Source organism: Camarhynchus parvulus, chromosome 5, assembly GCF_901933205.1.
Source record: "Camarhynchus parvulus chromosome 5, STF_HiC, whole genome shotgun sequence".
In the NCBI taxonomy this organism is placed as follows: domain Eukaryota; kingdom Metazoa; phylum Chordata; class Aves; order Passeriformes; family Thraupidae; genus Camarhynchus; species Camarhynchus parvulus.
The window spans coordinates 11,612,665-11,639,374 of NC_044575.1; the positions used below are offsets into that span (position 1 = coordinate 11,612,665).

The following is a 26,710-nucleotide window of genomic DNA, read 5'->3' on the forward strand; positions in this document are numbered from 1 at the left end:
CTACTTACCATGAATACATTAGAGAAAAGTAAATTGGCACTTTCTGTAGAATGCAGCAATTTGCATTCCCCTCTCTTACTGAGAGCAATCTGTATTACATTCTTCAGAGTTTCAATATTTTTCTCCCCCTAAGAGGTATCATCTTGTATTTCCTGGCACTTCAACCAGAAACTTGTCCATTAAGATAAATTTTCTTAATACTGATTTAACTTTCACTAACATATTTGCTCTTGTAATCAGTCTCATAATTATATTCTCATCTGGCTTTAAATTATTACTTTTAAGTCTTTAGCTTCAGCAACTGAGGGTGCAGTCAGTTCAGCCCCAGTGTATAACTTCCAACCAAAGCACTGCAGCAATATTTGCTTTCCTTTATGACATAATATCTTCTTTGGCGTCTTGACCAGCTTCTTTCAGCTTACTTCTCTAACTCCAGTCCCTGTAATATTTCTGTTTGGGTCATCCTCAAGTCATTGAAAGAAAACAACACTCATTTGTGTAAAGCCTGTACCCTGTGGCAATTTTGCCAAAAAAACCCCCTAAGATGGCAATTAACACAATCGAGTGAAAAGTGTTGGTGTTCAGTGATTTAGAGGTTTGTTCTGCTGAAGGTGTTGTGTCTGTGAAGTAGCCTGAAGGATATGAAAATGCAGCCTCATAGTCTGAAAAAAATTGTCTTGTGCCTGAAGTCAGCTGGAGAACAACTTGGAGCTTTTGCAAAAACAAATTGTTCAGTGGGTGAACTGCATGAAAGTGCTGCTGGTTGTTTGCTTCCTCACTGTGCAACGGATCCACAATGAAAGGGAACTTTGCAAAATCTGCATTTAACTTCTGAAATGCCTTTGTGTGTGATGTTGGAACATTATGTTAGTCTGAGAACGACAAAGGTGAAAAATCCACTGACTTCTGTAATATTCATGAAATATATGTTGTAACATATGGCTGTGCTGCTCTTTACTTAAGAATAGCCTTATCTTGAGGTGGCTACCATTGCTGATAACAAGATACTGAACTAGATGATCATTTGGTCTAATTCATTTGATGCTAACCATTCTCAGATTTGTGATAATTTTTCACTAAATCAGTTATACACTTTAATTTTATGCTTCTTGTTTTAGAGAGGGAGTGGGGAGAGAGGAAAATATAAGTAGTTTTATACATATGTGTGAGATTTTAAAGAGAAAATTTGTGAGAAAACTCTGGGTGAAAAATTCAGTATCTCCCCTTTTCAGCTCGATTCTGAAAAACCCACTTGTGTTCATATTGAATTGTTTCTCTTTGCTGATAAGAAAAAAAATCCAAGATGTATTTCAGGATAATAGATGGAAAACCACCAATTGATTGAAAAATATAAGTTCTAAGATGGAGAAATTGGTTCCTTTCTTAGTGTTTCTAGTTACTGTATTAAGAATACATCAGCATGCAATGAAATATTTCAGCATAAGATTTTTGCACATCCTTCTATTGAAGGAAGATAAAATGTGAGGTTGTTCCCTCTGTCTGTTCCAACATGATGCATTAACAGTGTGTCAACACAGCAGTAAAGGCTTTTACTGTGTGTAATTGTAAAATAATGCCAATAGGTAAATGGGAAAAGGATGTTTGGGGAGCAATTTCTAGATCTTGCTTTCTGCAAAATAAACACCACTTTAAAAAAAAAAAAGGGGTTTGGGTTTTGGATGACAGTAAAAGTGGTGCAGAATGCCAGAACACCAAAGCAACTGCACCGGAGCAGAGCAGTAATCCACCTAGCACTATTGCTTTCCTTTGATGGTGATTAGAACCACATGCTCCAAAGGAAAATGCTTATAATGGGCAATTAAAGGATCTGCACATAGCAGGCTTTTTTCCCCCCCTCTGCCCTCCCTCCCCCAGTTGTCATAAATTACTGGTTGGCCTTTACTCTGACGTGCAAGTCTGACAAAACCTAGAAGGAACAGGAAATGATCTAAGTGTGGTTTTAGACAGTTTTTTTTTTTCATTACCTACATAATAAGAAAAAAACCCCTCAACTTTCTACCTTTTAGAACCTTTTTGAAACATTTAAAGATCCTAAAAAATATATCTAAAAAAGATGATCAGATCAAATAAAACAGGCAATAAGAACTGAGAACTTTCTACAGCAGACAAAGTAGATGCTGTCCTGCTGTGATACTCCTGGGTACAAAAGCAGAAGTAGCATGTCTTTTTAAAAACAACCAAATGAAACAAACGTGCAAAAAAAGAAACAAAACCCCAGCCAAACAAACAAAAAAAAAAAAATCTGCTTGCAGGGAGTAGTATTAGCTGTAAGAATGAGCTTGCTGAAGGCTTCTTTGAAGCTTTAGCATACACTGGATCATTTTTGCTCTGTTTTTTGTGTCTGTGCTGAGGGCAAAGTTACTGAAAATAGTAACTAAGCTTGTGAAAACTCCAAAGTGACTTATTAAAGCTTACTTAGGTGCAGCTCTTGTCAAAGATTTGTATTTGCAGGGGAGATCAGGATACTTGGAGTCTGCTGGAAACATTGTGGTGGCGAGACACCTGCATGATCCAGTGTTGTTCTTATGTGTCCAGCCAAATATATTGCAGGGACTACTTAGTGTACAGAAGAGTGTTAATTAAAGCAATTAAGAAGTGAATCTCTTTTCACTGAAGGAAGATTTTAGGGCTCTTAAAAAAGCAAAAGTAATGTCTTTCATAAAAGAGTGCAGCAGAGTCAACAACTGAGTCGTTGGACAGGGGATGTGACTGTTTCCGTCAGGATATGTGTCCAAACCTCAGAACCATGAAAGCACACACAGCTTCTGTTCAAAGATTGTGGCTATCTGCAGACTTCACAACCCATTGGCCATTTTACACCCTTGGATAAATAAATTGTGTATAGAGTCAGGAAGTGATAAGTATTAGGGTTCCAAAAATACCGTAGTTTTTTTCCCCTCTTCCGTTTATTTTCATGGGAAGGTTTAGGGAGTGGAGAAATACTATGATGATTCTAAATGCCCAGGGTATGGTACTGAGGGCTGCATTTTGTCTTGATCACAGCAGTCTACACAAGTGGCTGCTGTTTTGGCCTGCAGGATTTCACAACAGAACGTTGTCTTTGTTATCTAAATAATGCTGCCTCTACTTTGAGACTCATTCTTTGGTTGCATCACCTTTAGTTCGTACTGTATAAAATTTAACTACTTATTAACATACTTTTTTTCAACATCTACCTTTTCTACAGAGAGGGAAAAGACCTCTAATAATAAATAAGACCCCTAAGGCTTCAAGATTGTAAAATGCTCTGGGGTTTTTTTTCCATTATTAAATTATATGGATAAAAAACAGTTATTGATTGTAAGCTGCTACAAAAGACTAATCTGGAAATAAAAGCAATGGATCAATCTTGTTTGAAAGGCAGTCATGAAAAGAAATGGGTATGTAACACAACCTTTTTCATATTTTACAATAAATTTATTTCTTATCTAGTTGTAGAATTTGGCTTTTGAATGAGGTGATTTTTCACAGAGTTGATTTCTGAATCAAGTTGCTGTGGTGTTGGTTTCATTGTTTAGTTAATTCTATGCTTGGTTGCTATGGAAATACTTATTTACGGAGCTAATGCCTAATGGTGTCAAACAGATGCTACTGGCAACTAGGAATCTTTTATATTTGATCAATGAAAGACTCAGTCAGAAGTAGAAACTCAATTTTGTGCTCGTTTTTCTCCGTTATAATTTTGGAGCATGGAATGGAACGGATGTTCCCAAATAGGACAAGTTTTATTTTTGTTATAAGCATTAAAGCATACATTGAGTCTCTTAAAAAGTATCATCAGTGAAATGAAATCCTATTTTAGGTTCAGGGAATTGTATAGCAATGATACAAATTTTAATATTGTGTGTGGCCTTAGTGTGCACGTTTCAGCTTGGAAAAAGGAGAATATTGTTGGTTTTATTCAGCTTTTAAAAATTATTTTTACATTTCTAAAGCTCCAAAATTTTATTTTTTTTTAGCTGTGTATTTTAAATCTCTGCATAAGCATTAACATTGTTCTTACTATAACTTGTCACAAGTAATTCTAGGGTAACTAAGCTGATATGGTTTTGTATTTTATGAGTTAAATTATTAAGAAAACATCATTGCAAAGTTGTCTAGTCAAATATATATTTAAGATTAAATTTTTTTAAAAAGGTTTAAAAATGCTTAGTGTACTTTTATAGTAATTTCAGTCATCTATAGCTTGACAAAAGTAAAATCCATACTGTTTTACCATGGTTAAGCCTTTGGAAGTTGAAAATGCTCCTCAAACAGATTTTTGGATAAATGGAATTGTGGTATTTGTATAAAGAAGGTCTAAAAAGCCTCCACCCTCCATGGCATCAGCTCTTCTGAAAGACACATCTATTTCTGGCCCTGGAACCACTGGGTGCACTGCCACAGGAAAGATAACCTTTCCTATGGAACAGGAATTAAAAACCAAACAAACCCCCTGAAGCCCTGCTGGTTTGCCTTGATTGTCTTCTCCCATTTCTCATCTGTTTTTAGTTTGCTTAGACTATAAACTTCTCAGAGGAGCATTTACTGCCTTTTATTTTGTGAAAAACAGAGTTGCCTTGCTGCTGCTGCTGGAGCTCGAAGCTGGTTTAGGGAAGGCCCCTGTTACCATTACCTTGTTATTTTTTTTAACATGCTTCTGATGTTGCTAATGATGTGTGCTTTGCCAAAGTGCTGTCCTTAAGCTTTGGTGATGGTTAGGTTGATATCCTTGTGTTCAACTAGCATGGGATCTCTTCTGAAGTACATGGAAATATTGTTTTTATTGTTTGAGAAAACATAGGCCTGATGCCTACTGTCCTTTTTTTTTACTGCATATATCCACTAAGTGATAGGTATTTAAAATCTCCCAAGATCTGACTGAACACCCATAGTACTGAATACAGTGTTCATTGTTCAGAACAGCAACTTTAACAACTTTTTTAGCCTTTAAAAACTTATTTTCAGAGATGCAAATTCATTCTCTTGAGGCTCTTAGGCTGTTTTGAGTGACAAGTTTCAGTTTGACCTATGCTGGCTGATGATGGCCAAATAGGGAAAAGTCACTTGTACTTAAAGGGGTTCTCTAAGCTGGCTTGTCTTCTTTTAGCCACATTGAAATTTATTTCTGAGACTAAATAGATTCAATTATTATATTTGAAAGTAATACAGACCCTGACTGTTACAGAACAAGGTGTGGTGTATGTGTGGGTTTTTGTTTTGGTTAGTTTTTTTTTTTCTATTTGAAGCTATTTTCTATTGAAGCTGTCCTTCAAGCCCCTGAGCAGCTTGTCAGGCAATTATACAAAATCAGAAAAGAGTGTTCACGGCTCTCTGGATGAACTGGGAAGACTCTGGGCTTGGAATGAGAACTTCTCTTCCAATCTGACTGGTAATGTCCTATGCACATTTCTGGTGGGAATGGCTGTATTTGCCACCTTTCAGAAGTTCATCTGCAGTATCAGAGCCCACTGAAGCTGGATTTTCAGAGGGGCTCCAATGCGTGCGATTGCTGTGATGTTGCCCCTGACCATGGACGCTCAAAGCTGAAGTGTGTGAGTTACTAAGCAGAGGTCTAAGTTGCAGCTTGGAACTTTTATGACTCAAGTCCATCCTAGATAAGGTGTTTCTTGATGGAGGAGGTGAGGGAAGAACGTTATGTGCAATGGATTACAAAATCTTAGTATTACAGAGTACAGATCTTTCTGCAACAAGTCTCATGGTTGCAAAATCAGAAATTGCTGAGGCTCTGCCTAAGACCTATTTTAAGGTCTCTTGGTCTGTTCACAGTAGGTCAAAATAAAGGGTGTCTTTTCACTCCTGTTGTAAGATTAGTGTGACTCTGGGAATACTTTGTAACTTTTCTTGATGCACAGTCATGAAACAAAACTTAGACTGCTAAGCTCTCAAGAAAAAAGTAATGCCAGAAATACTGCTTGTTTAGTATTCCAGATTTAACTTGCAATGCAAGGAGTTAGGCTGCTTGAACTAAGTCTGGTAGATAGTGAGAGAAAGAATAAAATGTTCTTAGTGCAAAGGAGAAAATTCTTCTTTAAATGGGGAAATAGAATTTATCAGCTGTTAACCTTTAAAATCGTCACCCTCCTTGTTTTTCAAATCCTGGCAATTCTGCAGAAGGTGTGTTAAGGAATATCCTGCTGCTTTCTGCTACTTTCTCCAGAAATTGTTTTTGTGGGGGAGGCTTTCTGGATTTTGAGTGCCATCTTGTGGTGCGTTCTGAGCACCTAGGGAAAGGTAACCCCCCTTTCGCTACTTCTAACCTGCGAGGATGTGCTTAGTGCAGAGATGTACCCAGTCCCATTTATTGGAAATATATTCATTGCTTATGGAGATCTGCATGTTTTTCCAGTCGTGTTTAGCAGCTGAGATTGCTACTTTGTACCTCAACTTCTCATCAGTTCATTTTAATTACTTTGATGTGTAGAATGTGGAATGACTCCTGAAAATATGGCAGGCTGTGGTAGCCTGCTGGCTGTGTTAATATACTGCCTTGTCTTCTCTCAGGAGATATGGCTTCTAGTTAATGGTGATATATAATGAATTAAAGAGAAATCTGATAGAAAAGTACATGTAAAGTGAAGTTGTATTAATTTCAAAACTGTTTTATTTTATTTGCTGTAAAATTGGTATAAGTGAAGAAGCTTAAATCTTCTGGTTTAAATGACAACAGAAAATTTTCAGTGATGAATCCAAGCTGTAAAATTTTTCATTTGAATAAAACTACATAAAGTTATGCCCCATCATTTAAAATATCAAACAATTATTTGCATTGAAAGTAGATTGGAAGATTTGTCTGCCTTGTGTTTACTGGGTAAGCGTGGGTCATTAGAACCTGTTTATTTACCATAGCAAGGCTTAAACCAAAAGGAAGGTTTTGAACCTTTTTGGTCACAAAGATTAACCCCCAAAATTATAGCTGATGTGAACGTGTGTATGAGTACATGTTGTTTAAAGGATGAATTAAGGAGTTGCAGTAAATGATTTGGTTCAGAAATATTCTGGAGTAAGCAAGACGTTTATTGGTTTGGTATTTTGTTTGTTAGTTAAGGGTTTTTTTATTGTTATTGTGAGCTCATTTGTAGCAAACAAATAAAATCAGCTAACATACCACATATTCAAAAGAAAAATAAAACACTCTGAGAGGAAAACCTCTTTTGTGTCCCCTAATGGAGGCTGCATGATTACGAGGGAGCTGACGCAACTCTGTGGCCCATTAGTATCAAAGGTTACTAATACAACTAACAAAACCCATGTGGACAGCTGATCTCTGCTGCTGATTGAGGCAAAAGTTAATGAAGCAGATTAATGCAGTCTCTATGTGCGGGGACAGAATGAAACCAAAAGATTTACTGATGTTCAATACAGTAAGGAAACGTCAATCTAGAAAGAGACGCTTCACAACGAAGAAAATTTAATAAAACCACTCAAACAAACAAACAAATGAAAAGAAACAACCCAGTCTGGCAAGATGTTGCTAAAACCAAATGCATCATGGCAAAATGGGTATGGCCACAGAATGTTGGTCATTATCTTACTGTTTGTCGGTGACAAACAGTTTAAAAAAAAAAAAAGAGAAAAAGACATGGTAGCTAGATTACTCACATAAAAAATCCCCCAAAACTCTCAAATACCTAAATTCTTAATTCTTGATTTTGATCTGCTTGCCTTACCCAGTATGATTTTCTGATAGAGCACAACTTACTCCCAGTTCAAGCACATGTTTCATGGTAGATCTCTTCAGTTTTTCTAGCAAGTAGATGTCATAACTATTAACTTTAAACACAGTTTAGTGGCATCTCTGTGAAGACAGCTGAGGAGAAAAAGAGCCTTTAAGTGCCTCCCTTGCCTGGGCACTGTTGACATGTCCCCACCTGTGTTTCTTTTTTGACACTTTCTGCACCTTCCTCTGGACAAGCACCAGACTGGAACATTGTGCTTTCTCCCTGGAAGTGCTGTTAGTGCCAGAGGAACAAAAACATACCTAGTTCTCACCTGTAAAAATAAGCAGAAGAGCTTCCAGGATTGCAAAATATTAATTACCAAGTGGGGTATTGGCATGTTATTTGTGCTCTGTAGCAATGTAAAAAAGTGAAAAGCTATGTTTAATTTATGAATACACATTTTGCAGACGGATTAATTTATCAAAGAATAATTAGAATCTGTCGAGAAGTCATGAAGACTGAAAGCTTTTGAAACAGAACAGACATCTGAATTTCATTTCTTGTATGTTGTTTTCATTTTTTGTCAGTATAAAAGACAAATTAAGTGAGTGCTGTTGACGTACTTGAAGCTGATAGCATCTTCAGATTGTGTTGCTGACGTTCTTTTGTGGGTTTGGTGGGTTTAGTGAGGTTATTCGGAACATGGGGCTTTGTAGCCATGTTCAAGCAAAGCCTAACAAAACCTCCTGCAAGAAAATCTTTTTAAAGATACCAATTTTTAACCTCTCTTTGGAGAGATTTTTGCCCCTTTTAAAAGTACATGATTTAATGCTTTCTTCACTGTATTTACAAAAATTGCTTCTGTTTGAATGATTCTGAAAGAAAAAATATTTTGGAGGTTTTAGGCTAGATTTGCTTTTCTATGTTGAAGTGAACAGGAGCAGGAAAGCAGCATCACCATCAGATTTAATGTGTATGTTGAATGATTTATGAGCAATCCAAAAATATTGAAATAAGACCATATTATTCTGTCATCACGATATCTCTGTTACATGCAATTTCTTTAAACTCTTCTTTAGGGCTCCTGCTGGGTAGCCTTAACTGAGAATATGGCCCAAATTACATATGAAAAACAAAAGGAGAAACATTCCCCTTTGCATCACATAATCAAAATTTATGCCACTGCTGTTTTTCAACATTAACACATCACCATTTATTAATTACCTTTAACCATTAATTACCATTAACACATTACCTTTTTATTAATTTTTTCTTTTCTCCTTTTTTTTATCTTTACAGATGATACTTTGGGATTGGGATTTGAAGCAATGGTACAAGCCCTACTACCAGGTCAGTATATTATGATTTTAATTGTCTTTTTTTTTTTTTTTTTTTTTGTGAAATCTGATTGAGTACAGATTTCAAAACTGTTCAAAATGTCAAATTTCAGTTCTTCTGTTGATGCTGTATTTGCCTATTTTTTCTCTCTGTCTCTTATATTGTAGTAGACTCTTGTTGTTCCTGTTCAGAGCATTATGCAAAATTAAAACGAATCACTTTTGTTTGGATAAATTTTTTATAACTTCTTTCAGTAGAATCAGGGTTAATAAAAATTATGAGGTTGTGGAAATTGTACCTCTGTAAGGAGCTCTAGAAGTTTGACTGCCAAAATTTGTTGATATTGTTGGAAGAGAAGGAAGAGTGAGTTTAATGCTGAGACAAAGTAATGAAAGTAGAGATTTAAAAATTGCCAACAGATTTCAAATAGAGAAAAGGAAGATGAAAGCTAATGTTGAATTGTGAATTACTTTTTAATATGTGACAAAAACCTGCAGACAGTGCTGTCTGAATGTCTATATATATATTTTCTTTAAAAGAAATTAGGTTGCATTGATTTTTTTAAAATTTATTTTTGCTAAATTTGCAATGCACAAGATACTTGAAACAAAGAATAGCATGAAGTGTTTTGGCATGTTAACGGTTTGCAGCATTTCCATCTCTTGCAGAGTGCTGGCAGTGGGAGTGGAGTCGATCTCTCAGTGCTGAACGAGGCTCGGAACATGCTCGCGGAGCTCCTGAGTGACCCATGCCTCCCCCCACACGTGATCTCCTCCCTTCGAAGCATTAACAGCCTCATTGGTGCTTTCTCAGGAGCATGCAGGCCAAAGGCCAGCCCATTCACTCCCTTTCCTGGCTTCTTCCCCTGTCCTGAAATAGAGGATCCTGCTGAAAAAGACCGGAAGCTGCTCAAGGTCTAACATCTTTTATTTGCATTCACGTGTGTGTTGTAATTAAAAAAAAAAATAGAAAAAGGGAAATTAATCTAGAAAGAATGCTATGCGTAGCAGGTTCTCTAGTGAGTACCTGTGGACAATGTTTAATGTCAAAAGGGAGCGGCTGTGAAAACACATTGAATGAAATGGAGATAAGTACTAAAATGCAAATTCAGGTGGTTGATGGGTAGACAGTACAAGCACTGGTCTGCACCCTGATCACGACATTCCTCAAAACAACAGCAAATATAAACTGAAGGTGTTATAGTCTCATGATATGGGACAAACAGGCTTGTTCTTGATTCTTCTACATTCTTTATCTAACCATTAATGTCAGTGTGGTTTTTTCATTGACCTTTTTCCCCCAGGAAATTTACTCTTGTGGGCAGCAAACCAGCCATCACACAGAAGCAAGTCAGCTATGTAAGAGGAAAAAGTATCCCTTCTTTTTCTTCAGCAAATCACTTGATGTGACCAGTGTAAAATCTACTGTCACTTCTCCATTAGCCTGGGTTAGTAAGTGAAAGCAAGAGTGTAGTTACTATATGAAATGCTAAAGAATGTGGTGGGAAAAAGATTATGATACTGGAATTTATCTGCAGAGCACCAGAGCTAATAATTCCAGCCCAGTATTGACAGCTTGAGGCGATTTGTTGTGGAGGCTGCTCTGGGACATGCCCTGTAGTTGTTTACATTTCCAGGAAGTGGGCAACTTGACCCAAACTGATCATCTGATTGGTTTAGTATTTTGGAGCCTGATTCAGCCTGTGAAATGCCTGTTGGGAACCATGTTTTTTGGGGGGAAAAACTCCGTATCTATAGGTTAGTCTGTGGAAGATCCTGCAGAACCACTTCAGTATGAAATTCCTTGTAACGTCACATGGATACTTGCAGAGATCAGTTGGGCAGGGATCAGTCATTCAGCATGTTTTTCTTTGTGGATGTCTTTAAAAGCTGCTAAGGATTGGCATACCTTTTAATTCTTAAAATTTCTTTGTAGCTAGTCAAAATAGTGTGAAATGAAAAATATTCATTGCTACAGACCAGTTATAAAGAGTATGCGAGATTGAAATATTATGGTTTTTCACAGCTGGTCTCTTTTTTTCCTTCCTAGAAAGTAACTTTTTCCTCAAGTTCCAGAGATTTTCTGTATATAAATTTTTCTAGTGCTTGCCACAATCATTCAATAATTCTTTGGCTTTGGTATGTTTAAGAGTAAGCCCAAATATTTCCCCCTATCTATGTTACTGCAAGAAAAGGTTTCTTTTGATTTTAAAAACCAGGTAAGTGAGCAAAAATTTCAGGTTATAACACAGCAAAGAAAATATTATGAAAGTATTTCTTCAAAATGGATAATTTTGAAAGGTTCCCGTTCGTTCTTTCCCTTTCTAGGAATATAAAAGGTCTCCTCCATATTTTTTTGCTGTAGATTATGCACATCTTTATTTCTCTTTCCTGAATGGCTTCCAAAATGTGTTCAGTTATAATTTTCAAGTAGATCAGGGGGTCATCAAGTTGATTAGAGGGTTGAAGCACCTCTCCTACAGTGACTGTTCAGCCTGGAGAAGAGAAGGTTTTGGGGTGACCTAATTGTGGTCTTCCAGTACCTGAAGGGAGCCTGCAGGAAAGGTGGAGAGGGAATTTACACAAGCAGGTAGTGGCAGGATGGGGGGAAATGGCTTCAAACTGAAAGAGGACAGGATTAGATGGGATATTAGGTCAGGCTGGATGGCGCTGTGAGCAATCTGGTCTAGGGAAAGGTGTCCCTGTCCGTGGCATGATGGGTTGGAACTTCAGGATCTTTAAGGTCCCTTCCAACACAGACCATTCCATGACTCAGTGGTGAGCTGCCTGTTCTCCTCTATAGCAAAGGAATTAAAAACATGGAAAAGAATGTAACTGGGCTTCAGATCTTCAGCTAGTCATAACTGCTTACCTAATGCTAACCCTTCCACCTGGGTTTTTTCAAAGTGTGAATTACCCAGTATTCAGAAAAAAAAAAAAATAGGAGACAAAAAACATTGCAAGGCTGCTCTGCAACAGAAACAGTTTCCACTTCAATCAGGACTGTCCCTAGAACTGTCCCCAGATCTCCCAGTGTATGACAGTAGGATGCTTTCCAGATGGGTGGGTTTCTGCTATTAACAGTCATGATTTTATTAGATTTCACAGTCAAGGCAAGTAAAAGTTGTCTAGGCAAACCCCCGAGTGTGCACACCTCTTATCTCCTGGCCTTGTTGCCCTCGAGAGACCTCCACCTGGAGTAAGAGACCATACCTGTGGTAAGGTACCACATCAGCTGTTTGGCTATAAAAATTAGCAATAAATAGCCCTTACAAACCATAAATAAAATTTTAACATCTGCTTTTACTTCCATGGATTTTAACCACGCTCAAATTACTCAACAGGGATTAAGTAGCAGGAGCAGCCTGCCAACCCCACAGCTGAGACGATCCTCAGGAGTTTCTGGCTTGTCATCTATGGAATCAACATCATCCAGATGGGAAAGGAGTAGCATTAGCAAGAGATCCCATCAGGAATATAACACACCAAGGTAAGCACTGGGACAGCATTTTAAGGGCAATAATAATGCTGGAACTTGGCAGCAGAAGTACTGGATGTAGAGTCTTGTGAGTTAAGCCTCCAAATTCTGCCAGCATAAACTGGAAAAGTTAATGATGTACTATGCTGTGTAACTCAGGTTGATCTTAAGTAGAAATCAGGTTGTTCTGAGGTTAAATGGTGTGCTCTGTCATAGTAAGCAAAACTTGATATAAGCTTGAGTAGGAAATGAAAAAAAAGTCCAGCATACATGATTGCAAAACAAGCTAGTGTCTAAACTTGCACTGACTGCCTCCTTCTTTTTGTTTAATATATGTATCACTTGCCAACTTCCATATGCCCATGCATAGTTAAAAAGGTGAGACAATTTTCTTGTGGTTGGTAGCCACTGTTGTTGGCATTATAATGTTTATTACTCCTCCAGTCATCAAGCAAGTTTCAAGATAAATTAAGGTAGTAATCTCTTCTCTACTTGTTAGTAACTATGGTGCAAATAGACATTTTATTTCCAGAATCAGATAACATTCTGAATTAGGATTAAGATCAATGGGTTTTTTTTCCTTTTTGTATAATGTTGTATATTAGTGAAAATTCACACATTTAATTTTATTTAAATGTATAAATGAGTATGTCTTTACTTCTGAAATCTGTTAAAAATGTGGGTGGCTTTGCTTTTCTTGTTTTGTTTGTTTTGTTTGTTTGCGGTTTTTGTGTTTGGGTTTTTACTTGATTTGGTTTTTTGTTTGTTACTTTTTTCTTTAAATTGTTCCACACAGGTCATAAGGAAATATAACATGCATTTTTTTTAAAAAAAAAGTGAATTATGCTGATAACTGGTAATTATTAGTAGTAGATGGAATTTATATACGCATGTCCAAGAATTTACTTATCAGTATTATATTTAATATTAAAGTGACCCGCTTGAATAATTTGTCCCTTTCAGTGGTTTTTCACCCTTGAATAAAATATGGTCTTTTAAGTTTTTACTTTGTAAACTCGATTGTAATTTGTGTATGAATTACAATTAAAGATTCTAATATGAGCAGTAGTAGTCATTAAAAGATTGTATTTCCATGCTGACCTGGTGTCCAGATGAACTTCCCCATTTGTAGCCACTGGAAATAACCAGGGACCAGAGAAATTGCTTTAACCTTAGCAACCATGGGATTTCAATTTGAGGCTCAGGCCTCCTGCTGCAGTCTCAGTGTACATTTACAGAGGGCTTCCTCACTTTCCTACTATTCAAAAGCAGCTCTTCTGTTTTATTTGTATGCAGATTTTTGACTTGGTTTCTCATTCAAACACAAGCTCAAAATGTAAAGTTCTTCCTCATGCTGAGGTGAAGCTTCTCATGTTTTAGTTTATGGCCATTGCTCCTCCTCCTCTTGCTGGGCACCACTGAAAAGAGTCTGGCACCATCCTGTTAGCCCTCCTCTGAGACAGTTATATACATTGATGAGATCCCCTCTCAGCCTTCTCTCAACTAACCAGGCCCAGCTCCTGCAGCCTTTCCTTATATAGGAGATGCTTCAGATCCCTCATCATCTTATGGCCTCCACTGGACCCTTTCCTGTAGCTGGAGATACACAGAAATAAATCCGTGTTTATTCTTGAACTCATTTTTCATATTCATCTATTTAAACTAGTGTTGGGAGATCAAGAATTATTTCTGTATTGGACTTTTTTTGCCATCGGCTTAAGGAAGATTAAATCTGTTTTGGTAAATACTCATTTCCCCTTCTGAAGAAAAATAGTTTTACATTAACTATTTTCACTTTGAAGTAAACACATACAGTTATTCTTAATTGCATATTACATTTTTGTTCCCTAAAGGAAATACAATTTTAAACCATGGAGTGAAATTTTGTCCCTGGAACAGCAGATGGCAGGATTGAGCAATCGAGTTTAAGGACTTGGCCAGGGAAGCAAAACACACTTTGATGTCAAAAACAGCTTCAGTTTTAAGTTTATAATAAATAAAACAAACACCTAATTGAATATTCAAAATTTATGTGGCTGTGTAATGTTTTAATTGTATTTCCAAAGTGATCAATCTTCAGATCTGTTAGGAAGCAGCCTGCTTCAAATATTCAAGGAAGGTAGCATGTTAGAAACTAAAACCTATGACACATAATATGAGTATATTTACTGCATCATTTTAGGATGGGTTAAGTTTTTTGTTGCTTTCAATCAGTACATAGCAGTTTTTATTTCATGTAATTGACATTTATTTTCTAGCTGGTTTTGAATTTGACAGCTTTGTAGTATTTTTCTTGAATGGTGGTGGACCTGTCACAGGGCAATGTAGCTATTTTAAAAGCATTTTATTTAATAAAAGTGGAAGACAAACTAAGAAACAATGAAAAAAAAATCCTCACTGTTTTCTTTTCAGCCAAGGATCTCACTCAAATGGGTCTTTTGGTGCAAACTTGCTGACAATACCAAAGCAAAGATCATCCTCTGTGACCTTGACTCATCACATGGCTCCCAGACGAGCAGGTAGGATCATGCCATTTGTACAGTAACAGGATGGCACATCACAGGTTTTTTCATGTAGACAAAGCACTAAAATAACTCCAGCATGGCCCTCGTTGTTTATATCCTCTTTTTGTAAACAGCAATGCCTTTATTGTCATCTGGACCCCGTGTCATGTTTGTTTTGGAAGGTGCTTCTCCTGGCCTGAGTCCCGTGGGTTCACCAAGCCATGGATCTGTCTCCAGCGGGGCTTTCAGCAACTGGTCACCTGTGGAGTTCCCTGACACTGCTGATTTCCTCACAAAACCAAGCATTAATATACACAAGCCTCTAGGACACACTCCTAGCTCTCCAGATTTTCAGCAGCCAGTTAAAACACCTGTAGGTTATATGTGTAGCAGGTACTGTAAACTCTGTTATAATTTCAGTCGCTTCGTAAGGGTTGAAAATAATGCAATTAAAATAAAAACAAACAAAAAATCAAGACCCGTGCGCCTACTAGGATTAAAGAAGGACATAAATCTCATAATAATCTGTAATGTGTTATTTAGGGGAGAATAAAGAATGCTGAATGTATGTCGCTGCTTTGAAATGGCCCATCCTTCTCAGCAGCTGTTATTGTAGAGGAGCAATATTCTGTGGAATTTTAGAAAAGGAGCATTTCTTACTTGGGAATTGGGTTCTGTGTTTCTGAATGCTTGCTTAGTTGTGAGCTCTACTTTTTAATAATTCGGGGCTCTAAGTCTGGGGGAGGTGATGGTTGGTTATTATCTAAGGACAGACTAAATCTATGTGTGCCAAATTTAGGAGAAAATACTCTGGTCAGTTGTTGAAGAAATCTTTACAAGCCTTTTTAAAAAAAGTAATCTGCAGATATTTTTCAGTAGAAGACAGCAGTAGCAAAAGAAGAAAGTTACTGAATGTTGTAAATATTTTTCATGTGTTCTGTAAGCTGTGGACGTCAGATACTCAAGCCTGTTCCAATACCAGAACCAGACTCTGCAGAATACAGAGACAGAAAATCAGGTGGGATTTCAAAATAGACAAATACTTGATATCAACTTATTGCTTTTTTTCCCCAAGCTTGTTAAATTAATTTTTTCCTGTATTTTAACCTGTGTACATATTTTATTTTATTTTGTGTTTTAGAATAATGAAAATAAGATTAAATATTGCCTGCTTCATAGTAAGGATTTTAAAACAGGCTTTCACTAATACCTTTATACCTTTATAGTTCTATACTCCATGTATCAAACAAGTGCTTTACTAAGCTAAACTAATCACTTTTGTTTTATAAAAACTATGCTTATAGTTTTTCTTAATCTTCAAATAGGTTTTGTCTAATAAATTTTGTCCTCAATGACTTCTTTTGCATATTTCCTAAATAAAATGGTTTAGAAACAAGCTATTACTTATATTTCTATGACAGATCCGTATGATCAGTTAAAAATTATTAGACAGTAGTAACTTACAAATCAGTTACTGACATAGTATTTCTCTGTGTGTTTTTTAAGGTGAAATTGCAAGTCTTAATGTCTCCAAAGAATCTTTCCACCATACAGAGACGAGGAAAGATGAAAGGAAGGAAATGATCGATCAAACACAAAATATACTGCTTGTAAGCATGTAATTGCCAAAAAACCCCCCTGCAATAACTTTTCTCAATTCACTATTTCTTTATCATTTCTAACTTGCTGTGAAGAGGCCTTTATGTTGCTAAAATAGTAATTTCTAAAGGGTTATGGTGCATGGTTGGAATTCAAATTTTCATTTAACAATTGTTTATCTTACATGAATGTCACTAGCAAATGACGGGAAAGCTTGTGGTTGTATTGATTTTGTTGATCAATATTGATTTGTGTAGATTTAATGTTGAGAGGGTATGCTCAAACACTGGCTAATATTTTCTTTTGGAACTTCATGAAGGATGCAGCAGTAGCAGTGAGACACACAAATGAATGTTCAATACAGTGCTATTAACATTTTGGGTTTATACTTCAGGTGTTTTTAAAACTTTAAAATAGATCAAATTAACCTATTCTTAAAGTTCAGTAAATCTTTGGTTTAGTCTATGCATGTTTTTGCTTTGTTTTATTAACTCATCTTGTCTAAAAATAAATAAGAAGGAAAATTTAGCACCATCTCAGACAGCCCCAGAATCTGCTGCCCAAAACAGGAAAACTCAAGCCTTTAAGTGTGCTATTTGTGATATTGATTTATGATTTTCTCATAGCCATAGTTGCAGCTCCATTCAATAAATTCACTAATGATTTATCATTTTCAAGGCTTTTTTTGCCAACACAACTGATAAATTAATTTTCATTGTTATTTTAGAGATGATAAAGTATCTTAATCTCATACAGGTGGAACAGAGTTCTACATTAGAAACAATGTTATTAGACCATGATTCACTAATGGAGAAGATGAGCAATTGGAATTTCCAAGTTTTTGACCTTGTAAAAGAAATGGGAGATCAGTCTGGAAGGATCCTCAGCCAGGTTTGTTGTCCTTTATTATATGAGGGGAGGGTAGGTAAAGTTGTCCTTTATTTAAACCATGAAGAAATTTTGCAGTCAACATTCATGTGAATACTTGAAATTACATTTATGTGAATATCTTCAAAAGCAGAACTATGACTTCTCATGTACTCCATGTCATTGTAAACCATAAAGAATGGTTTATATATAGAGAACATGCTCCAGTTTTTCTGAATTTCATTCTCAATGTAAATAGGCTAGACTCACACTGACGAGGTTTTGCCATAATTTCCTGTGCAGAATTATCTTGTGCTTTCAGAATTACTACTCTGTTTGGCAACCATTGCTTTTTTCTCTATTTCAGTAAAATATTTCTGCCCCACCTGTGAGGGAAGAGAAGTGATCTTTTAGGCAGCCTTTTGTCTCTTGATCCTACAAACAGTGGGCTTTTTTTCCATTCTGCTTTCTGCACGTAGTATCCCTTTTATCTCTTTCTGATTTATTTCCACACATTTTCATGTTTGCTGAAGCTAATCCTGCTGGCAGGTGCAAGAATAGGATCTTGTTTGCTCTTGCCCAGCTTCTCCCATTCATCAAGGTCATCTGGAATCCTTCTGCCTCTTTCTTTAGAGTGGATTTAGCAATCATGGAGCTTCTGATCTGACTGCTAAACAGTTTTATTTCCAGTACCTTAGTTTTCCACCCTGGAGTGATGTCCCCTATTTTGCAGCTCCTGTTCCTCTGAGCACCTCCCATGCTTCAGAACTTCTTGTTCCTCTCCTGTGTCTAGGAAAAAAAAGTTACAAGAATGAGTAGCAGAGACTTGTTTTAAACTTTTTAAAAATATTTGCAGCCATGGGGGAGATTAGACTTTGAAGTACACTAAGTTCTACATGTAAATAATGATATATGGTCCATAAACATATATGGAAGTTCTGAGTACCTTTTTGAAGTACTTCTTCGTTTGCCAGCTAGTTTTGTTAAAAACACTCAAGAGAAATCATAATAAATAGAGGAAATAGCATCTCTTTGCCAAAGTCTCAAAAACAACTTGGAGGGGCTGGTGTTGTTTGTTTCTCTTTATTTTATTATTATGACTTTGCTGTTATAACTAAATAATTTGAAGTTTTGGATAATAAGTCTGAAAATAAATTTCTGTGTTTTAGGTCACTAATGGAATAAAGCATGGCTTATTTAGCCCTCTAAAAATTTTGGGGTATATTATTACAAATAAGTTGTGCATAGAATTATCAGTAATGACATAAAAGCTTTTATTATTCTTAATTGAGAAAATCATAAAAATCCACTTTTTTGTGCTAAAAATTTATTAACTATATCTCTATGACAATAGCATTCCAATAATTCTTTAGTGGAATTCCAGTGATTTCCATGTCTGTCAGCAAGTAAAATTTTAAAAACAAGAATATTGTTAAAGTTCAAAAAGCAGAACATGCAACAGTATTTAAATCTTTCAGATTTAAATTAATTTTAATCTTTGCTTAGGTTACTTATGCCTTGTTTCAAGACACTGGCTTGTTTGAAATTTTCAAAATCCCCACTCAAGAATTTATGAATTACTTCTGTGCGCTGGAAAACGGCTACCGGGATATTCCCTGTAAGTGCTCCCTGGTTACACATGGAATTTTGTTATCAGTGGCTCTCCTTTGGTGTGGGAATTTGTATTTCTGGGCTGCTTAGTGTGTTTTTAGTGAATGCGTTTGACAGAGCTTAGAACAGGTCTAGAGAATTGCAGGACAAAGTAGGTGGACTCTAAAACTGAATTTGTTCATTTGGAGTTTGAAGATAACCTTAGAGAATTTGAATTCTAGTGGTGGAGTCAAACACACTGAAGTCAATGGGAGAATAGTTGCTGATTTAACAGAAATTTGGATGAGGTCCTTAACAAAATGAGAAGAAAATGTAGAATTTTGATGGTAGTTATTTACCTTGCTGTGCAAGGCAGACAAATTTATTGGAAAACAAAACAAAAAAAACACACTTCCCCACTCCACAGATGTTTGCCCAGCTCAGGTGCTTGTAGGTATCAGATTGCAGGCCACACTTGTTTCTCACCATTATTGATTTAAAAGGCCATTTAATCCCTTCCTGAGGCCCAGGTAGGATGAAGTGTACATAGACACTATTTGTTTAACTGCCTTCTTAAAATGTTCAGTGATACAGATATCTACCACTAATATTTTAAATTCTATTTTTCCTTTTAGACTCAATCAAAATCTCTCTTCTAGTACGTTTTGTACTTTTCTTTTTTCGTTGTTTTTAGTTTTCCATGTCATAGCATTTTAGATAACAATTTTTTAATTGTGTCTTGCTGATTTTCAGATCACAATCGTATCCATGCCACGGATGTTCTCCATGCAGTGTGGTACCTGACCACACGGCCCATTCCTGGATTCCAGCAAATCCGCAATGAGCACGTAATGGAGACTGAAATAGGTATGTATTCACACAGGCTGTTTTTATTTTGCTGAAGAATGTTAAAATGAAACTACAGCAGGGAAACCAAATTGCTCTGGAAGAAAATATAGAATTATTCTTATGACTCACTTTTTTTTTTGTACTTTAATATAATGCAGTAGAAAAAAATCACAAAGCACACCGTTCAGAAACTATCATGCAACTGACTTTTAGAAAAATTAGTAGATGAGTAATGGTTAGTTTGTTAGCCAAGAAAACTGGTTCACTTAATAAATTTTCTATGCTGAATGAAACCTCTGTATTCTGCCATAGTCAGGGTATTTTTAGCATTTGAAATACATTAGGCTAATATTTCTTAACTTTATTGGAAAGTTAAATAGACCAAAGGAAAAAATACCTAAGTATTTAACTTAATTGAAGTTTTCCTTAACAGCTTTAGTATAAAAATTATTATTTTAGAATTTTCAGTTAGGTATCACATGCAGACTTTCAAACACTGAAGTCACCACCCCAAAAATAACTGCATCAGAGCATCCCTGAAAAGGAAATAATATCTCCAAATTCAAATGTTGTGTGAAGGTACTACCAGTGGAACTTGCTTTTGTGTATCTGTCTGTGACTTTGTAGAACAAACTTTTAAATTTAGAATTTGTAGTTTTTACCTAATTGTATCCTATAAGTAAAGGATAAAAGAAAAAGGTTGTAACATAGCCTTTGATGCTAAATGGGTTGTATTTCAGAAAAATTAAAATCAAGCACTCTCCAAGAACTCTGTTTTAAATGTGTAGTAGAAAAAGACAAAACACAAGTCATGTGACTTTTAAAGGGCTGGGTTTTTTTTTTCCAAGTTTGTCCCTATCTGTTGATTGCATCCTGTTGCCTTTTCTTTCTCCAAGTGTTAAATGGATTGGGACTTAACTGGAAAAAAGTGATAACAATTTTTATTCTCCTCTACAAAAAAAAGAAAAATTAAAATATGAAATTTTAATCTTTTTGCTTGGAAACTCTTCCAGTACAAATATTCTCAGGTTTTTAATCCTTGTTTATTCTATTAAGGCAAGGGAGTTCCTTTGATATTATGCATTAATAAAATAAGTGCTATTTCTTTTCCTTTTTTTAAAGTAGTGACTTTGTCCATGGGAAAGATAATAATAAAACTGTGAATCTTCTTATCATGCAAGTATTTCTAATTCAATGGAGTTAATTCCTTTTGCAGTAGTCTCCACTGCCCCCCTCCAAGTTTTCCTGTAGGTTTGCAAGTTCAAGAAATGGGAAAATTATAGAAACACTAAGGAAGGTGCTGTTTAATTTTTTCTTGGACAAATTCATGTTGGAGACAAGCAGTAGAATGCTCTGTTAGTGCTACAAATTTGCAACTCAATGGCACTTCAACTTTTCTACAAAATTGTTAATCTATAAAAATTATCATTAATTTTCTTTTTAAAAATATTAGTCCTTGACAATTATTCAGCTCCATGACAGCAAGGATAACTATACTGTGTTTGCAACAGTGTCTGGCTGTTTATACACATTTATAATATATTACAAACATGTATGAAATACTGTTCTAAAAATATTCTGGTTTTGTACTTTGATTTTTTTTTAGATGAAGCCAGTGGTATTGCCCCAGTTCAGGTCAGCTACACTTCTTCAAAAAGCTGTCCTATTACTGATGACAGTTATGGCTGCCTGGCATCAAACATTCCTGCTTTGGAATTGATGGCTTTGTATGTAGCAGCTGCCATGCACGACTATGATCATCCTGGACGTACAAATGCTTTTCTAGTGGCCACAAATGCACCTCAGGTAAGAACCTCTTCACCCAGAAAATCACTTATTTCTGTCTGAAATCAGTATGAAGAATTTTTTTCTATTCTATATCTCTAAAGTAAGTTGTTTTGGATTGAAGTACTTAAGGCCTGATTTAAGAAATAGGGAAATTAAGATGTACTATATTGTGTAGTATTTTTATTTTTCTTTCCTGTTAAATCTGATGTGTTTTGTATGTACTGGTTGTGTATGCATGCAGAAACAACTTTCAATTTGCAAAATTGAAAATAACAACATAAACCAGTGCAGGATAGCATAAAGGATTATTTTATAGAGAGCTGGCCCTAGGTCTGTTAATCAACTATGATGGCGGTTTGGATCTCTTAGTAAGTTACAGACAAGAAACTTAAATAATAATAATAATAGCATCAACAATAACAATAGATCAGAAACTGATGGTACAGCTTGTTTGGAGATAAAGGCTTTGAAAATGAACTTTCAACAACTCCTTATCACAAAGGGAGTTTAGAATGTAGGCAGTTATGTATTTCTGCTGAAAACAGCATACAAGGAGGAACAACACCAAACTACACAGACATCCATCACCAAGTCTCAAAAATGCAAGCATTCCTTGAAAAATTGTAAAAAGTATTGGCAAAATGAAGTTTTTTCAGGTTCTGTTTAATCTATATTGAATTAATCATTTTATAGGGTGTTTTTTATAAACATGGAAGCTGTGAGTTAAATCTGCTACTGTTTTTATATTTTAGTTAGCTTGTTTACAGTTAAAATTTCTGCATTAGCATTAAACATAGCCCTTTGAAAACTAGTGATAGTTTGCACCATTTTCCACTATGACAGTTCTTATGTGTTTTGGAGTCCTTTTTCTAGTGGGGTTTTTTATTTGTTGTGCTTTTTTGTTTATTTCTTTATTTTTGTTGGATTGGAGTTTTTGTCGTTTTTGTTTTTCCAACGCAGTTAAGAGGAACTAAAAACAAATACTCAGATTTATTTTTTTCTTGTTTTCTTTTTTACATCACTGTGTGACATAAAACACGCACTGCTCCACACATACACTGTGCAAAGTCTTAAGTGTTTTTTGTGTGTGTGCCTACAGTCTGAATGTAGCTATAACTAAGAAGACATCATTAAGGACTTTGAAAGAAAAAAGAACATTACTAATTGTTAAGTTTGGGGGGGGTGGGGAGAGGGTTTTCCTCATCTGTAATTTTTTATGTCACTTTAACCCCAAAACTAAATGACGAATTTTTTTTTTTTTTTTACTTTTACCTAGTGTTGTTTCTGGCTAGCCCTGAAATTCCAGAATGTTTAATGATAACTTTAAAACTTCCCTGTGTAATTTACTATTCTTCACTTGGGTTTTTTTTTCCTGTAGGCTGTTCTCTACAATGACAGATCAGTCCTAGAAAATCACCATGCTGCATCTGCCTGGAATCTTTTCTTATCACGACCAGAATACAACTTTTTATCAAACCTTGATCACGTGGAGTTCAAGCGCTTTCGTTTCTTAGTGATTGAAGCAATCCTTGCCACAGACCTCAAGAAGCATTTTGATTTCCTTGCAGAATTTAATGCCAAGGTTTGTTCCACTTTAGTGTCTGCACTCATCTGGTCTTGATATACAGATTTTATCATTGCTTCTCAGTTATTGTTCATTTTAATTCCTTGCATTTAAAGTTTTATATTATTCAAATTTAAGCTATTAAAATGCAAGTAGAGTATTTCCTTTGTGCAAACCAGCTGTAGATGGTTTGTAGGTTGCCTAATAAACCCGTGACTGAATAGTTTGAACTGGGTGTCTGTGCCTACCCCAGGTCAATGACATGAACAGCAATGGCATAGAATGGAGCAATGAGAACGATCGCCTGCTGGCCTGTCAAATATGCATCAAACTGGCTGATATCAATGGCCCAGCCAAAATCAGAGACCTGCACCTGAAGTGGACTGAAGGCATTGTCAATGAATTTTATGAGCAGGTGGGTATGGAAAGAGCAATTTTCTGTTTTTAATGATGGGCAGATAATACTTTGTTTTACCAGTGGTTTAATTAAATTAAGCTTTATAAGTTGTTTTAAATCTTCAGGTAAGGTATTTCCATCCTCTCATTCTGAATACTGAAATTTATTTTCACAGGCAGCTTACTAGCATGATCTTTTAGTTTCTAATAATTGTGTTAGAAAACAAGCTCTCTCAGCCAGTATTCTCCATTTTTCAGATATTAGGGGATTTTTGAGGGGGAGAGATTCTTTCCTTAGGATGATGCTAATAAATAAAAAAAAAGTCTTTAATTTTGGAAGTTAGTTCACAGATGTGTTTCTAGGTGAAGGAATATCCTCAAGACTGCGAGTGTAGGTTCAGCTCTAAGGCTCTCAGGTCCATGGAAGTGCTGAGATAAGTAATTACAGCTCAGATTTTTCAATGAGCAACTGTTCAATGTTTTTCTTCTCCAGTTTGTAAAATTATGGGAAAAAAATCGGCGGCAGCAAAACAAACCACTTTACTCTGGATGTCATAGCTCATTTCATTTTCCTGTGGCCTTGTGGGGGATGCCATTACCAGCATGTCCTGCTATGGCTGATTTCTCTGCCACCTTCCCTGTTCATCAGCTCAGCAATTGAAGTTGAGTCTCTGCCTGCTCTGAAGCCATCCTGTAAAGGCAGAGGAATGGCAGCTCCAGTAGAACTAGTTCTCCATCCAGACACAAGCAAAGCTGGTGGGAGGATTATGGACTGTGCAAGTCTAAGCCATAATGTGTCTTTATTTTAAATTGGCCTAATTACATTTTCGTTCCCTTAGTCCATACAGTACAATTTTTCTCCCCAGTAAAAACATACAGTCCATGTGGTGGTTCATGTAATCACAGAATATCCTGAGTTGGAAGGGACCACAGGGCTCATCAAAGCCTAACTCCTATCCCTGCACAGGACATCCCAAAAATCATGTCATGCGCCTGAGAGCATTGTCCAGAAGCTTCTGGAGCTCTGTCAGGCTGATGCTGTGAGCACTGCCCTGGGGAGCTGTTCAGTGCCCAAACACCCTCTGGGTGAAGAACGTTTTCCTGATATCCAGCCTAAACCTCCCCTGTCAGAGTTTTATGCCATTCCCTCGAGCCCTGTCACTGCTCACTGGAGAGATGAGATTGGTGCCTTTCCAATTTGCTTCCCCTTGTGAGGAAGCTGGAGGTTACTCCATTCATTAAAAGTAATTTTTAAAATAAGAATTTAAAGTCAATTTTGTGAGAAATTCTGATAATTTTTTTCATTTCTTTTTCAGGGTGATGAGGAAGCAAGTCTTGGGTTACCTATAAGCCCCTTCATGGATCGTTCTTCTCCCCAGCTGGCGAAACTGCAGGAATCCTTCATCACTCACATAGTTGGCCCCCTTTGTAATTCCTACAATGCAGCTGGGTTGCTTCCAGGGCAGTGGGTTGATGAAGAGGAGGAGGATGCAGAAAGCATTGAAGATGATGATGGTGCACAGTTAGAGAGTGATGATGAAGAAATGGAAGATGATCTTATTTTAAGTAAGTTCCTGTATTTCAGTTGGTGCTTAGTTGTCCTTCAGTAGCTTCAGACGTAGCAGTGGCAGTTGAAATTGTGCTGTACAAATCTTGTAGCATTTGCTATTCTGCTGCTGAATAAATTTTCCTCTTTTAACAAAAATTTTGTTGCTACCAGGAGATTTGCAGTTTAATACAGAGACTTGTTGATATCCTTTGCCATGCCACTGTTTAAACATTCAGAATAATCATCCACGTGCCTCGCTGAAATGTACATCTTGCTTGCAATGTGCCATTGGTTTTGTTTGTGTAAAATACAATTACTCAGAATGTCAAACAATCCAATATGCTTATAATTTTACAGAAGCTCAAAGAAAAAAAGGTAGACGAATATTTTGCCAGCTAATACACCACCTCAGTGAAAATCACAAAATATGGAAGAAAGCGATCGAAGAGGAAGAGAAAAACAAAACAGAAGGAGCCAAACTGCTGACTGAAATCTCATCTTTACCTCAAGCAGATGACATTCAGGTTATTGAGGAAGCTGATGAAGATGATGAAAGACAGCTAGGAGAAGAGAAGATGTGCTAAGGGAGCTCCAGTGGTGTCCAGTGTGATGACAGCCTGTTTTTTCCACTGTGCTGACTTCAGCTCACACACATAAAATCGAAAGGCCTTAATACTGTGAGAGGATTCTTTGTGCTCTGGTGGAATCCCACTCCTATGCACTTTCGCCACACACAGAATACAGAACTTTATTCAGAGATTGAGTATTGTATACCCTGATGCAAAGTTCTTTATGCCTTAGTTGGTATAAAATATCCTGATATAATGCTGCCTTGCTGAATATGGAACTCTTCTTTTCCTTGAGGTACCTGCAGTTTTTAAAAAACATTCAGTGACTTTGATTACCAAAGTGGCAAGAACTTTTCGCTAACAAGGAACCGCGGGATGAATCCTAATGTTGTTTTGAGTTGCTTCTTTCATGTTGTTTTTGAACATGAATGAGAAAAAAAGTCTGTGCCTACATGAAAACTATGTTACTGCTGCAGTGCAAGCCTGTTGTGGGGTGTCTACTTAGTGCAGTAGTGTGCTTCATGTAGTCATCTCAGAGCAACTGTACAAGGACTGTGACATAAGTGCTGAATTCTGATATTTGTGGTTTAAAAAGAGGAAAGAAAATCCAGGTGCATCTATTTCTGATGCTTTTTATTATTGTGCATAATCTGATGTTTTATTTTTGCAGAAAATATTCAGGTTTGCAGTGGATGTTCATGATAATTCATTGAATACAAGGCCATTCTCATCTGTTGCCTTGCTGTTTTGTGGTAGAACATTAAAAACCTGTTCAGCTATTTAAATTATGAAGGAATTTTATTCTTTTACTCATAAATAATGTTGTATTTCCTGCCCTTACTCAGGTTCACTTTAAAAACAAGTCAACCACATCACAGATTTTTATCTTGCACCCATTTCCCATATTAAATTTTAAGGAAATAAGATCGTATCTCATT

The 26,710-nt window shown here is 36.3% G+C and overlaps 1 protein-coding gene across 4 annotated transcripts in view; it reads left to right on the forward strand.

The window, feature by feature from the left end:
* PDE3B (phosphodiesterase 3B) overlaps window positions 1-26,392 on the forward strand; it is an 81,190-nt gene extending 54,798 nt beyond the window's left edge. Inside the window, exons 2-16 of one of the 4 annotated variants that reach the window (XM_030948923.1) lie at window positions 8,982-9,032; window positions 9,671-9,934; window positions 12,364-12,509; window positions 14,910-15,016; window positions 15,136-15,394; window positions 15,946-16,019; window positions 16,508-16,611; window positions 17,357-17,491; window positions 18,974-19,085; window positions 19,811-19,924; window positions 21,513-21,712; window positions 23,073-23,276; window positions 23,512-23,673; window positions 24,971-25,220; window positions 25,561-26,392. In XM_030948923.1, the coding sequence (XP_030804783.1) occupies window positions 8,982-9,032; window positions 9,671-9,934; window positions 12,364-12,509; window positions 14,910-15,016; window positions 15,136-15,394; window positions 15,946-16,019; window positions 16,508-16,611; window positions 17,357-17,491; window positions 18,974-19,085; window positions 19,811-19,924; window positions 21,513-21,712; window positions 23,073-23,276; window positions 23,512-23,673; window positions 24,971-25,220; window positions 25,561-25,787 (2,409 nt within the window). In that variant the 3' untranslated portion in view covers window positions 25,788-26,392. The remainder of the gene's footprint in view (window positions 1-8,981; window positions 9,033-9,670; window positions 9,935-12,363; window positions 12,510-14,909; window positions 15,017-15,135; window positions 15,395-15,945; window positions 16,020-16,507; window positions 16,612-17,356; window positions 17,492-18,973; window positions 19,086-19,810; window positions 19,925-21,512; window positions 21,713-23,072; window positions 23,277-23,511; window positions 23,674-24,970; window positions 25,221-25,560) is intronic. The other 3 variants (XM_030948926.1, XM_030948924.1, XM_030948927.1) reach the window with 3 other exon arrangements.
* Window positions 26,393-26,710: the final 318 nt, after the last annotated feature.